General features: G+C 53.5%; 1 protein-coding gene and 1 long non-coding RNA gene across 2 annotated transcripts in view; both read left to right on the forward strand.

The window, feature by feature from the left end:
- Positions 1 to 14,357, forward strand: part of KAZN (kazrin, periplakin interacting protein) — a 158,824-nt gene that overhangs the window by 121,508 nt on the left and 22,959 nt on the right. Inside the window, exons 9-10 of the mRNA XM_042951590.1 lie at positions 8,721 to 8,926; positions 9,458 to 9,576. Coding sequence (XP_042807524.1) covers positions 8,721 to 8,926; positions 9,458 to 9,576 — 325 coding nt within the window. The remainder of the gene's footprint in view (positions 1 to 8,720; positions 8,927 to 9,457; positions 9,577 to 14,357) is intronic.
- Positions 3,671 to 6,311, forward strand: LOC122227228. Its single transcript, XR_006205928.1, has 3 exons — positions 3,671 to 3,816; positions 4,426 to 4,671; positions 5,684 to 6,311. It is a non-coding gene; the product is annotated as an uncharacterized LOC122227228 (long non-coding RNA).

The following is a 14,357-nucleotide window of genomic DNA, read 5'->3' on the forward strand; positions in this document are numbered from 1 at the left end:
TTACTTTCTCATATTATAATGCAGAATTTTAAAAATGAGAATTCAGCTTCTGGCTGGATAAGTGCTGACAGGGGGCTCCCTGCCACTGCCCAAGGGCAGGGAGTTTTGACCTTACTTGGCTGGCAGAGCAGGGTGGGTCTGAGAACAGAGGGGCCCCGGGGCGGAAGGATGGGGGCGCCCGGAGCAGCCACACTGTGTGCTCACTGGCATCTAGGGTGTGGAGGCCAGGTATGCCCCTAACCATCCTCCCCGGCGCAGGACAGCCCCCACGACAAAGAATGAGCCAGTCCCAGATGTCATTCAGCAGCGCTGATGTCGAGAGGCTGAGAAACAGGAATGAGACCATATGGTGTGTTCAAGAAGCTGCAAGCAGCTTGATGTGGCCGAAAGGAGGTGGGACGAAGAGGAGCCTGGAGGGAGAGGCCTCCCTCCCTCCTTACCTCTCATCCTGCCTGCTTTCTTTTAACCAGCGTCTCTAGAGCACCTTCTGTCCAGGCAGTAGAGGGCAGGATCCGGCTCATACAGGCTCACAAACAGATTTCCTCGCTCACATCCAGCGACCTCTTGCTGGTCAGTGAAATCGGCCACGGTGGGTGAATCTACACCACAGAGATCGGCAGAGATTGAGCCCTTGCTGAGGGCCAGAGATACCGAGGGAGCAAAAGCAGGCCCCGCCCCCTTCCTTCCGGGGTTGCCATTCACCAAGTAATCCCCTGACCGTTCGTTAATTTCAGCCGAGAGAAGCGCAGGCAGGAAGAGCCCCTGGGTTCCTGAGAGCCCCGCGAGCACACGCACCTGGAGCGGAGGCGTGCTGGTGACCGGCCTCCCCCAGGTGACCTGAGAAGGGGTCCCTGGAAGAGGCAACATTTCACTAGAGCCTGAAGGCTTCATAAGAATGTTTACCAAGCAGATAAGCCAGCGGCCGGGAGGGCCTTTCAGGCAGAGAGCAGCAGGTGCAATGGATTCGAGGTGGGGGAGGGGATCAGGAGTGCTGGAAAAGTGCCAGAAGCCCAGGGTGCCAGAGAGGGGGTGAGGGACAGAGGAGAAGCCAGCCAAGGGCTGAGTCGCAGAGAGTCTTGTCATGTAAGGAGTCTGGGCTTCATCCAGGGAACCGGTGATGGATGTTGAGCAGAAGAGGTCCCTGGGAAGATTCAAATTAAAACAAAAACACCGACTGTCCTTTTCCCATAACTTGGGCTTCTGCCGATGGCATTAAGCATCACCGTGAACCAGACTTGGGTGGTAAAGAGGTGGAGAGACCTGACCTCTGACCTGGGAACTCCCTTTGTGGCAAAGGCAGACGGACAGACCCGCCCACCAGCGGTGCCCACAGAACGTGAAGAGCGCTGGGTGGACAGTGCCCTCGGCCAAGAGGGACGTCCTCTCGGGGCCGCGCGGAGCAAGACGGACCGGGGACCCTCCCTCCACAGAACCACTAAAGCTAAAATAGAGCATACTTCCTCATGTATCTCCGACATCACCAAAAGTTAGGGATATCCCCAAGTTGCCCCTATCCAAAACTAAGAAGCTGTGAGCTAATCCCAGAACGAGGAGCAGTGAGTGATAACTCAGTGTGGAAACCGGGGTCTGTCCTGGGAACAGATGCTGATGTCAGGACTGTGTACCGGGAAGTCCGTGTCAGGGCGTGGCACAGCGAAGGAACAGAGTCTGCGGTCCCTCGTCCTCCCAGGTCCCTCTAACAGGAACGAAGTGGTCCCTGCTGCCAGGTATCATCCCCATTCCCTATCTCCTCCTACGCCGGCAAATCCTCTCTGGAGGACAGCACCTGCTATTTAGACCCTAGAGATTCCCAGAAGATCAAACCTGAGTTCAGCACGCATGCAAATCCACAGAAAAACACAACCAATCTAGAGCCTCCACGGCCTTTTCAGATACAGGAATTACCAATACCAAATATAAGCTAACACGTAGGTCGTTCTTTAAAAAAAAAAATTAAGATGAGGGGCACCTGGGGGGCTCAAGTGGTTAAGCATCCAACTCTAGAGATCAGCTCAGGTCATGATCTCACAGTTCATGGGATCGAGCCCCACGCCAGGCTCAGAGCCCAGCACGGAGCCTGGTTAGGATTCTCCCTCTTCCTCTCTCTGTTTCTCTTCCCCCGCCCCCTCAAAATAAATAAACATAAAATTTTTTTTAAATTTAAGATGAAACCGTAACATGAGTAATCAACAAAAGACCATCTAAACAGACCAGAAATACATAGTAACATTTAAAAAAATAAAATCTGGGGTGCCTGGGTGGCTCAGTCAGTTAAGCGTCTGACTCTTGACTTCGGCTCGGGTCATGATCTCACGGTTCGTGGGTTCGAGCCCCACACCAGGCTCTGCAGTTGGCAGTGATGAACCCTTCCTGCCCCTCCTCTGCTCGTGCTCTCTCTCAAAATAAGTAAAGCTTAAAAAAAAAAAAAAAAAACTTAAAAAAATAAATACATAAAATCCAAGGCTGGATTAACCAGCAGTGTAAATATCCGAAGAGAGGATTTTAAAAATGGAAAATAGGGGTAAGGAAATTACCCAGAATGCAATGCTGGAAATGCTGCATTCTGGGAAACCGTGGGGAGAAATTAGAGTTTTCTGGTCCCCCACAATAGCCGCTAGCCACACATGGCAACGTAAACCTGTATTTGAATTAAAATTAAATAACATCTTAAGTTCAGTTCCTCAGCTGCACCAGCCACATTTTGAGTGCCCGCAGTCATATGTGGCTAACAGCTGTCACATTGGACAATGCAGATTATCCAACATTTCCACCATCGCAGAAAATTCTGTTGGACAGCACTAGGTTACACAAGAGGGAAGACAGAATTAGAAAGCCCAGTCCCAGTAGGAGAGCAAATGGAGAGAATGGAGAAGAGGTAAAATTTTAAGAGAGAATGCTCGAGAATATTCCAAACATGAACCCACAGATACCGGAAGCACGATTTACATCATTCGGAATAAGAAGACATCCACATCTAGCCACATCGTAATGAAACTGCAGGACCACAAAGGCAAAGACACAATCTTAAAAGTAGATAACAAAAAGAACAATTTTACTGGCGACAGCTGCCTTCTCTTTAGCAAAAAGGAAGACAGAAGACCGTGGAGCCATGTATTCAAGGTGCCAGAAGCAAATGATCGTCAACCTAAAACTGTGTGGCCAGCAAAGGACAAGGGGGAAATAGAGGCTTTTTTCCCCCCACATAAACAAAAGTTGTAAGAGCTTACCACCAAATACTCCCAGAGGAAATTTTAAATCGCGTCCTTCAGGAATGAGAAAAATTACCTTAGAAGTAAGGTCTGAGACACAGGAAGTGATGAACCATGTAGGGAAATTATTTCAGGTCAATATGATCAGCAGAAAATAACCATGATGATAATGTCTAAAATTATGGGGCTTTTTCAAAGGACAGAATTAAAATAATCGACAGGGTAGGTTATAAGTCAGAAAGAGTGATCAGAATGTTTTAAGTAACTTATAATTGGGGACAGAGCATTAAGATCCGCTCAACCCTAGGTTTCAAGTTAAATACACGTAAGTTTTCAAGGGAAACCATTAAAGAGTGGTTCTAGAATTCAGCACACATCAGAATCACCTGGGCGGGGGAGGGGCTTGTTAAAATGCGGATTATTTGGCCCAACATTCAGACCTTCTGCTCCAGGAACTTGGGAGGGGCAGTCCTAGAATCTGCACGGCTAACAAGTCCCCACGTGCTGCTGATGCAGCTGGCACAGGGACCCCACTTTGAGAACCACTGAACCAAAAACGGAGAAACAGGACGCTTCACTTCCAAACCAACAGAAGGGGGGAAATACGGTGAGAAAACAAACAAAACCTTCCATCTAATCCAGCTCTGTCCAGCAAAAATACCATGAGTCCCACATGTAGTTTTAGACTCTAGTAGACACATGAAAAAGTAAAAAGAAACAGGTGAGATGAATTTTAATAATATCCGATTTAACCCAATACGCCCCAAATATTAGCATTTCAACATGTGATCAATATAAAGATTATTGGGATTACTTCTTCTTTCTTTGGACAAAGTCTTCAAAACTCAGTATTTTATACCATAGACACTTCTCAATGTGGACAAGCCGCATTACAGGTGCTCGATAGCCACGTGTGGCTTGTACCTACCATACTGGACAGAGCCAGTGTAGACCGTTTGTGACATGAACTTGCAGAGGACGGAGGCCCCCACGCAGCCCCTGAGCACCCACTGAATGCCAGACACTGAGCTGAGCACTTTGTGTGGATGGTACATCACCGCATTAATTCCCACTTAGGCCTGTGAGATTAGACATTATTATCATCCCATTTCACAGATGGTAAAAGTGAGGCTGAGAACATTCAAAACACTCTCCCAGATCATCTGGCTGGTAAGCAGAAGAGCCGGCACTTAAACCCAGGTCTCTTGTATTTCAGTGCCAGCCTCAGAACCTCAAGTTTTCCGTAAAGGATTTTCTGTAACAGGCCAGATAGTAAATACCTTGGGCTTTTTGGACCAGCCGATCCATCAGGTGGGAGAAGGTAGAACCTCTTCTGCCAGAGCCACCACAGTCCCCTCCCCCCCGTGTGCCAAAGGACCCAGACTGACTGCCTCTTGGCGACACCTCCTCTCAAGACTCTGCCAGGGGCTCGGCCAGCCTCTCGAAGTCACCAATTGTAAACGTGAGTTATGCCCACTCTCAGGCTGAGACAGAGGGGAAATAAAACCCAAGATTGATGGAATCCTGAACATAAAATCTGGCATCATGCTGCCTGCATTTTGGAAAGTACCCTTAATTAATGGTTTATGACCCCAAAGACGCCTCCCCCCTCAGCCCTTCTGCAGCGTCGCCTTGGAGCTCCGTCCTGGGTGCTGGGGGTGGAGGAGTTTGCGGGGAGGACGTGGCGGCCGGGGGGCGGGGGTGGGGGGGCGCCGATAGCTGTTCTCAAAAACCAGAATGTGTGGTTTGCTCGTATGAGCCCAGCTCAGCCTCTGACATTCCTCGAGCCTGGACGCCATAAGTAATGGGAGTTGAAGAGCCAGCTCTCGTCACAGGCCCGGGGCCCCCTAACCACAGAATGACCCGCACACGGTCACACGCTTGGGAAAACACGCACGCGCGGGGGGGGGGTTTGCTTTTCCTCTTTGCCCACTTACCTGAGGCTCCCTCTCCACCCTCCGCTCACTCTCTCCTGTTTACCTGTGTCCTTGTTGTTGCTCTCAGTCTCTCTCCTCTCACTTTCTCCATTGCCTATCTTCTCCTTCCTTCCTCTTTCCTGTGCCTCCTTTGTCGCCTTTATCTGGGGAGGCCCAGCCACACACCGCCCACCCCTCGCCTCGCGGGGAGCCCCACCCTCCCACCTGGACCAGGCCAGGGTCCAGCTGGGACGATGCGTTTCAGCTGGGCTCGACACCAAGCGGGACCCCTGTAAGCACCTGAGCCGAACTCAAGCCACGTTTCACCCCAGGAAGGCAGTCCTCAGGGAGGGGCCCTTTATTCCCAACAATAACCACCTTCTACCCGGTGCCCACGATAGCTTCGCGTTCAGAATTTATCATAGTCATTAACCTGGGAGGTAGAGAGTATTGTTTTTATTCCCATTTTATAGACGGGAAAACTGAGACTTGAAGAGGTGAAGAAATTTGCCCACAGCCAGGGTCTATTCAACCCTGAAGCCTGGTCTCTTTCCACAGGCCCGGTCCAAACGGACAACACGGGCGGTGTCTCGGAATTTCAGGTAACCAGATGTGGTGACGTTCGTCTCTCATCTTCCCAGAAGCACGTAACAGAGGCAGGACCCAGCCACAGGAACACAGGAGCTTTCAGCTCTCCAGCCCAGGGAGGGCACCCTGTTTGGGTGCCACTGATAGGACCCAATCAGAAAGACTTCCCTGCAAAAGCCAAACCTGTCCTTGGGAGCCGGGGACCAGCAAGAGGGACACCGAGGCTGGGAAAAGGCAGCTCTGTCACCAGGCAGAAACTTGGGGGCCCCCAGGCAGGGCTGCAGAGGAAGCTGCTGCTTCCGCATTCCCGGGCGTCATGGCAACATGTGCTGGGACTGGGGACCCAGCCCAGGAGAGGAGGCAGGTGGCAGGGAACAGTATCATGCCAACCTTACAGAGATAGAAACTGAGGCACGAAGCAGCATATCTGCCCACCCTGAATTAGGTCACTCCGCCCAAGTGCCCTGCAGAACCAGGAGTGACATCTTCCTGGCCGGCAGCTGTGGGCTCCCAAGGGTCCCTGGCTGGGCAGTTCGAGGCCCCCGGTGTTAGAGAAGTTTCCGCAGAGCTGGATGCATGCGTGGCCACCAAAATTATGCAGCTGTTTCCAAAGAGTTTAAATGGCAGGGGCAGGGGAGGGGGTGAAGGAAAGCAGCCTCGTAACTTGAACAAGGTTTCTAGGCTGTGGTTTTCAAAACCACGTTATTCGCTGGGGTGGCTGGGTGGCTCAGTCGGTTAAGCGGCTCAGTCGGTTAAGCGTCCAACTTCAGCTCAGGTCACCATCTCGCGGTCCATGAGTTCGAGCCCCGTGTCGGGCTCTGGGCTGACGGCCCGGAGCCTGGAGCCTGCTTCCGATTCTGTGTCTCCCTCTCGCTCTGTCCCTCCCCCGTTCATGCTCTGTCTCTCTCTGTCTCAAAAATAAATAAACGTTAAAAAAAAATTAAAAAAACAAAACCACGTTATTCGTTATTCAAACATAATGCAGTCAATGCAGGACACGTGGAAAACAGGAAAGTATGCACACATGCAAATACTCTCGCACACTCACACGCACATACACACACTTATGCACCATTAACCCATCACCCCATTCCAGACAGACTTCTAACATTTATCCAACTAATATCTTATGTGTATAAATATACATATACACACACAATTATAGTTATATATTATATAGTCATATATATATATGTATCATTTTAAAAATACAGTGGTGGGGGGGCACCTGGGTGGCTCAGTCGGTTAAGCGTCCGACTTCAGCTCAGGTCACCATCTCACGTTCCGTGAGTTCGAGCCCCGCATCGGGCTCTGGGCTGATGGCTCAGAGCCTGGAGCCTGCTTCGGATTCTGTGTCTCCCTCTCTCTCTGCCCTTCCCCCGTTCATGCTCTGTCTCTCTCTGTCTCAAAAATAAACGTTAAAAAAAAAAAATACAGTGGTGGGGGTGGGCACCTGGGTGGCTCAATTGGTTGAGCGTCCGACTTCGGCTCAGGTCATGATCTCACGGTCCGTGAGTTCGAGCCCCACGCCGGGCTCTGTGCTGACAGCTCAGAGCCTGGAGTGTGCTTCAGATTCTGTGTCTCCCTCGCTCTCTGCCCCTCCCCCGCTCATGCTCCGTCTCTCCCTTTCTCTCCAAAATAAATAAACATTAAAAAAAAATAAACGTTAAAAAAAACACAGTGGGGATTAGGTTGTACCTGCTGTCTCGTGGGGTCTTTTTCACTCGGCAATGGATCATGAACATCTTCCCATGTCAAAACTATTCTCCAGTGATAGATTTCTTATCAATGACATATATTCCAATATATGAAGGCAGCATCATTCGTTCAGATACACTCCCATCAATAACCACTTACAGTTTCCTATTTTTTTTTAATTATTCCAACTTGTGCATGTTCATTGTGGAACGCTGATGACACACAAAAGTGTGGAAGAGTAACCTCATCCTTCCTGGCACCCACGCTCAGTAACTGTAAACACCTGTGTGACTTCACACACATTGTTTTAACCCTGTGCCCGATTTGATGCATCAGCATTTTTTTTACATCGTTAACGGTAATTTATAATGCACCAGGCTTATTTTTTCTCATGCTTGTCATTTCTTGTGGTGTTGAGTTTGGGTGTTTATTTAACCCTGCTTTAGAGAAAGAGACTCTTTCCCCTCTCAGTAGAGTCTGTGTGAACTGAACTTGGCCTGTACATCAGGTGTTGTTGTGGCTGACCCTGGATCGAACAGGGCCGGGAAATGCTGGCAGGTAGACGTTTTTGTCTGGCGGGGGGGGGGGGGGGGGGGGGGGGGGGGGGGGGCTACTCCGAAAACAGGTTTTGGGGTGTTCAGGAAGGAGCTGAGGCTCCATTTATCCTAAGAAACCAAATCAGCCCATGGCCAACAGGTGACTGCCGTGATGTATACACCAGCGAAAAATGGGGAACAATTCGTGCCCATCGGCAGGAGGCAGGCGAGGTAAATTAGAATGTATCCTCTGATGGCTCCTGTGCAGTCAAAAGCTATGGCAGATCTCTGCTGAGACGGAAAGACATCCTCCGTGGCATGAATGAGAACAGCGTCTTACAAAACAGAGTGCGCGTGGGTCTGTGTGTTTGTAAGCGTGGGCATTTGTGTAACCCAAAGAATATTTAGCTAAGCACGAACAGCTGCTGTCTCTGGGGGGGGGCGTGGGATTGGGGGCGATTTTCACTGTTTTATTTTCATTCTTTTCTGGATTAAGTTTTTGAAATTCTTTTGTGGGGTGGGGGGGACAGATTACTTTTGTCATGGGGGAGGGGCAGCAAAACAAAACGAGAGCCGTTTTGATTTGGCCAAGAAGACGCGCACGAGGGGAAGCCATCCCTGCCCTCCTCCTGCACCCTGGGAGTGCAGACTCAGGGGGCAGCCGGCCCAGTCCCTGCCCCTCCCCCCACAGCGCCCCCCTCCCCCCACAGCGCCCCCCTCCCCCCCCCCCCCCCCGCCCCCCTCCCCAGCAAGCTTGCGCTTGTGTGTTGCAGACTCGGACAGCCAGTGCAGCCCCACGCGGCAGAGCCTCAGCCTGTCGGAGGGCGAGGAGCAGACGGACCGGCTGCAGCAGGTGGAACTGGTCCGGACCACGCCCATGTCCCACTGGAAGGCCGGTACCGTCCAGGCCTGGCTGGAGGTGGTCATGGCCATGCCCATGTACGTCAAGGCGTGTGCGGAGAACGTCAAGAGTGGGAAGGTAGGGCACCTCCGGGACCCCGGTGGGAACGCCCCTCGCCCTCCCATGAGCCTTAGCGGTCCAAAGCTGGCCTGCTCCACCCACGCCACCGGCATCCCACCCCCCGGCGAGGAGGAGCTGTGTTCTAGGAGCCCGGCCAGGGGCCCCAGTAAGCCATCGCGTCTCCCCTGGAAGGCACATAGAGAGCCCTCTGAGCCTAACCTTCCCGTACCTGGCTGGAGGGGAGGTGGAGACTGGCCTAGAGGGCGCTTTTGGCCAGGATGTGATTCCCACTTCCTGGAGCAGGGACAGGCCCAGTGCTCTGCCTGGACTGCAGAGGAGGATGGGCGGGGAGACGGGGTAGGGGACGGGGTCCGAGGGGGGGTCCAACGGGGGGGGGCCAGCCTCATGCCCGCAGACCCCTCCCCCCCCCCCCCCCCCCCCCCCCCCCCCCAGGCCTCGGCTGTGCAGCCAGCGGCGGGCCCCGGGAGCCTCGGGTGCCCACCCAAACCTCCCTCCTGGGCGCTCAGTCCTCACCTCCCGGGGGAGCAGGTGCTGCTGAGCCTGAGTGACGAGGACCTGGAGCTGGGCCTGGGCGTGTGCAGCTCCCTGCACCGGCGCAAGCTCCGGCTGGCCATCGAGGACTACCGCGACGCCGAGGCGGGCAGGAGGTGGGTCGGCATGCGCGGCTGCCCCGCCTGGGCGGGGCCTCCGGGGAGAGGGGAGAAAAGTCCACCCCGAGACCCCCAGATCACACAGTGGGGGCGGGGACACGCAGTGTGGGCTGGGCCAGGGATGGGGGACGGTGTGGTAGACCGGCAAACGCCACTGGCCGGGGAGGGGGGCCGGGCTCACTCCAGTCCCGCTCTGGACCGGCCCTCCCCTTAGAAAGATGGAGATCCAGGGAATCGGGGAGGCCCCAGTGCCCTGGGATCCCCGCAGCCGCAGCCGGGAGGCCTCACACGCCCCCAGGACTCCTCTGTCTCCGAGGTCCGGCCCAAGCAGGCCTGGGAATTGGGCCAACACGTCAGCTCTGCCTCCTTCTACCTCAACCCCTGGGCCTACCATTCCGGAGGGAGGAAAGACGGCATAAGGCAGGGAGAAGCAGAACGGGACAGAGGAGAAATGGACGTGGCTTTTTTTTTTTTTTAAGTTTATTTATTTACTTAGAGGAGACAGCATAAGTGGAGGGAGAGAGAGAGAGGGAGACGGAGAATCTCAAGCAGGCTCCACGCTGTCCGCACAGAGCCCGACTCCGGGCTGGAACTCCCTAAACTGCAAGATCATGACCTGAGCTGAAACCGAGAGTCAGACGCTTAGCTGACAGAGCCCCCCGGGGGGCCCCAGTGAAGGGCTTTATTGCAATCTCTGCGCACAGGATTGGGGCCGGCTGGGCGGGGGCTCCTTTAGCAAGCACACCTGGGAGTGGCCCCAGGTCCCTCCCCTCAGGTGTGCCCTGCTCCCCATGTGCACACCCCCCCCCCCATCTTTGTCCCTCCTCCTGACCTTTCGCCAGCGGGATTTGTTGTTGGGGAGCTCACTCACCAGGCAGCTCCCAGGAAACCAGGGCCCCCCCCCCCCCACCCCCCCAATCCTCAGCGTGCAGAGGGGAACTAGTGAATCTGACACTTTCTGTTTTGCATAATTATCTCCTTCACTGGTTTCCCCATCATTTTTGCGCAGTTAATTAATCAAACCTGGTGGTGTGTGCCATTATTTGCAGAAGCAGCTTTGCGGATTAACAAGCGAGGGGGGTTAGGGCCGGGGACTCAGGCTGCTTTGGAAGCAAGAAACCAAACGCCTGTGAGTCCTGGAGAGGGGCCCGTGGTGTGATTCCGGGGTGGAAGGAAGTACGTGTGAGATCTGATCAGAAACCCGGGTAGCAGCTCAAAGCAAGCGAAGCCAAAAGCCCCCGAGCTTGTCAGCAAGTCAGGATCCCCGGGCCAGGGCTGGGGGTGAAGGATGGGGGTGGGGGAAGGCAGTACCTGCTGGGGGAGGGGATTGGTGGGCACGAGCCTGCTTTCCTGGCGCTTCCCCTGCTGAGGGTCTCACAAGCACCTCACGCTCACCCACTCACTACTAACCAGTGCCTCCCCCCCCCCCAAAAATCCCCAGAAGCGCTCATCCTCTGCCACCCCAGCTGGAGACCCCTCCCGCGCCCTGGTCCGCTCCCGGTGTGGTCAGTAAGCACTGGCCATTGACAGGGCGGGGGCTGCCTGCTTCACCCGGCGAAAATGCCAGATCGCTGCCCAAGTCCCCCCAAAACGGGACCGACCCCTACGAACCTCTGGGAACCAAGATTCTACAGCACCTGGAGAGGGGGTGGCTGCAGGATGGGAGCAGAGTTTGAAAAATTCTGACGGCTGTGATCAGGACCGTTTCCGAGGAGAACACGTCCCAGAATTAGACACCCCCAGGGCCTCCCGCAGGAGGGAGGGTCTCATTCCCTGCGGAATTCTGGCGTGTCTCTAACTTGCCGGGACCTTGCTCTCTCTCTGGGACACGGTTTCTCCACCTGTGAAGCGAAGGGGGTTAAATTAGGACAGAGGTTCTTTCAACTTTTGGAGACCGGGGCCACTTTGAGAATCTGATAAAAACGGTTGACGCTTTCCCCACAAGAGATATTACAAAACTGCTTTAACTTCGTGTCCTGGGACCCTTCGGCTCCCTCACGAACCGTTTAGGGGCCCGTGAACTCTAGGGTAAGAACCCCAGTGAGCTCATCTTCAAGAACACCTCCTGTGTGGCTTCGGGCATGACGTTACCCTCTCTGGGGCTGGTTCCTCTTATCTCTAAAATACACCAGTCGCCTTATGGACACGATTTTATTTACCCATCACCACACCCGTGTGGGAGAGACATCCTTACCCCCATTTTAAAGACAGAGAAAGCGAGGCCCAGAGAAATCATGGGTGCAAAGTTACATTTCAAAATACCTAACTTTGAAGTCAATCCTCTTTCTGTTATCCTATGTTGCCTCAATGTTAAAAACACTGACCATCCCCACTACACTTATTTGTGGAACATGGAATGCGCCCCAGACCCTGTGCTAAGAGTTTTACGCTCTCTTGTCTCTTCCAGCCCTCACGACGTCTGTGAGGCAAACACGATTAGCCCCATTTTACAGATGAGGAAACTGGGGCACCAGAGACGCAAGGTCTCCGAGCTAAAGGTGATAGAGCTAGAATGGCCTCGTGTTTACAGTGCTGAATAATGACCAAGATGATACCTAAATTCTGTGCCCAAACTCGGATTTCAGGGTCTAATCCAGACCCAGTTTGGGACGGGGGACAATGTTAAATTTTATAAAATATCTGAATTACTTTTAAAGTCATGCCGTTTTTGGGGCGCCTGGGTGGCTCAGTCGGTTAAGTGTCCGACTTCAGCTCAGGTCACGATCTCACGCTCCGTGAGTTCGAGCTCCGTGTCGGGCTCTGGGCTGATGGCCCGGAGCCTGGAGCCTGCTTCTGATTCTGTGTCTCCCTCTCTCTCTGCCCCTCCCCCGTTCATGCTCTGTCTCTCTCTGTCTCAAAAATAAATAAACATTAAAAAAATAAAAAATAAAAAAATAAAGTCATGCCGTTTTCAACTCGGGTGCTTACAATAGCTCAAACCAACAGCTGGGAAAGTGTTGCCAAGCTGAGGCCCCATGGGGACAACTTTAATGAAAAGGGAACTGCTTTTGAAGGGCAAGAGTGCATTAATTGTCAGCATGCAGATAGATATTGCTGACTGTAAATGGCTTCTCTCAAGTAGGTTCCCCCATGTGCCCCCCCAACACACCAGCCCACGTCTTGTTGCTGAGCAAACCCTCGCTCAGGAGAGGAGGGCTTCTTGTCCCCATTAGGGCCAACCCTGGCCCCGTGGCATCTGATTAGGAAGGCTGGGAGCTCTAACTCCTGCACTGGGCAAGAGAGCCATGACAATGGCAGAGAGGCCTGGGAAGGGCCAGAAGAGGCTGGAGCCCTGCCCTGGGGGGGATGGGGGCTGGGGGGGGGGGATGGGAGGGGGTCTGCCTGGGACGTTTACTTCCTAGAAGGGCATGTGGGCCAGAAGTTTCCAGCTCATGGGGTGCCTGGGTGGCTTAGTCGGTTAAGCCTCTGGCTTCAGCTCAGGTCATGATCTCACGGTTCATGGGTTCAAACCCCATGTCGGGCTCTAGTGCTGACAGCTCAGAGCCTGGAGCCTGCTTCGGATTCTGTCTCCCTCTCTCTCTACCCCTTGCCCACTCGTGCTCTGTCTCTCTCAAAAATGAATAAACATTTAAAAAAAATTTAAAGAAACAAGAAGTCTGCAGTTCAGGAGCTCCGTCTGGGCAGCCTCCTGGTGAATAGGAGTCAATGCCCCACTCACCCAGCTTTGCTTTGTCTCCGATGCACTGGGTTATAGAAAAGAGGCTGTTGACCATGAACTCTGAGCCAGGTGGGGAGCCCGGGTGTTTGGAGAGAGGCCACACCCAGTCCCACCCTCCAGGAGCTGACGGTGTGGTGGGCCGCTGGCCAGATGAACAGCAGGGTGACAAGTGCAGGGACCAGGGACTCCTGGGGGGCTCTGGACACTGAGAGGGGCTCTGACCCAGCACTAGGGGCCGGGAAGGCTTCCGGGAGAGCGAAAGCACGGCGGAGTCCTGTGGGAGTCCAGCGTGGCGGTGGAGAACAGCCTGGAGACCAGGAGGCCCCGGCCTCGGAGAGCAGCCCCCAGTGGTCCTGGGGGGCTGAGGGGCAGGAGGAGGCAGAGCGAAGCTGGGAGCCCACCCTTCCAATTCTTGGCGGATCTTCCACTGAAAGCACCTGCTGGGTGTCGAGCGCTAGATTGGCTCTTCAGCAGAGAACATAGTCTCTGTGCTCAGAGCAGTTAATTCCTAAGGTTCCATGTGTAATTAGCGCTTTGAAGGAAATACTCAGAGGCAGAGCAGCGGGCCAGGGAAGCGACTCTAGACAAAACGGGCAGAGGAAGCTGCCGCTGGGAGGTGAGTGAGCCGTGGGCAAGGCTGGAAAGAAATGGGCCCAGGGAAAGGCAGCTCCCCCACCCAATGGGGGCAGGAGCTCGGTGCATCTGGGTGCCCCCTGAGCCTGCGGCTGTCGTGGGAGAGGAGGCCACACCTTGCTGGGCGACACTAGTGACTCCTGATGTTATATCTGCAAAGGGAAGCCACCGTTTTCTTGTTCTGTTTCCTTGAGATCTACTCTTTGTTCCTTTCCCCTTCTTTTACTGGCTTTTTATCAGTTAAATGTTCCTACCACTAGCTTACGAGCTACACTTCAGTTTCCTTTCAGTTGTTTCTCTGCAGTTTGTAATACACATGCTTCGCGTACCACTGTCTGTCTTCAAATAATATTATACAACTTTGCGTATAGTCGAAGGCGCTTTCTTCTCCTGCCTTTTGTGCTATTGTTTTCATAGGTTTTCATCTATGTGGATTATACGTTCTGTAATACATCATCACTGTATT

The sequence above is a fragment of the Panthera leo genome, chromosome C1 (assembly GCF_018350215.1).
Source record: "Panthera leo isolate Ple1 chromosome C1, P.leo_Ple1_pat1.1, whole genome shotgun sequence".
In the NCBI taxonomy this organism is placed as follows: domain Eukaryota; kingdom Metazoa; phylum Chordata; class Mammalia; order Carnivora; family Felidae; genus Panthera; species Panthera leo.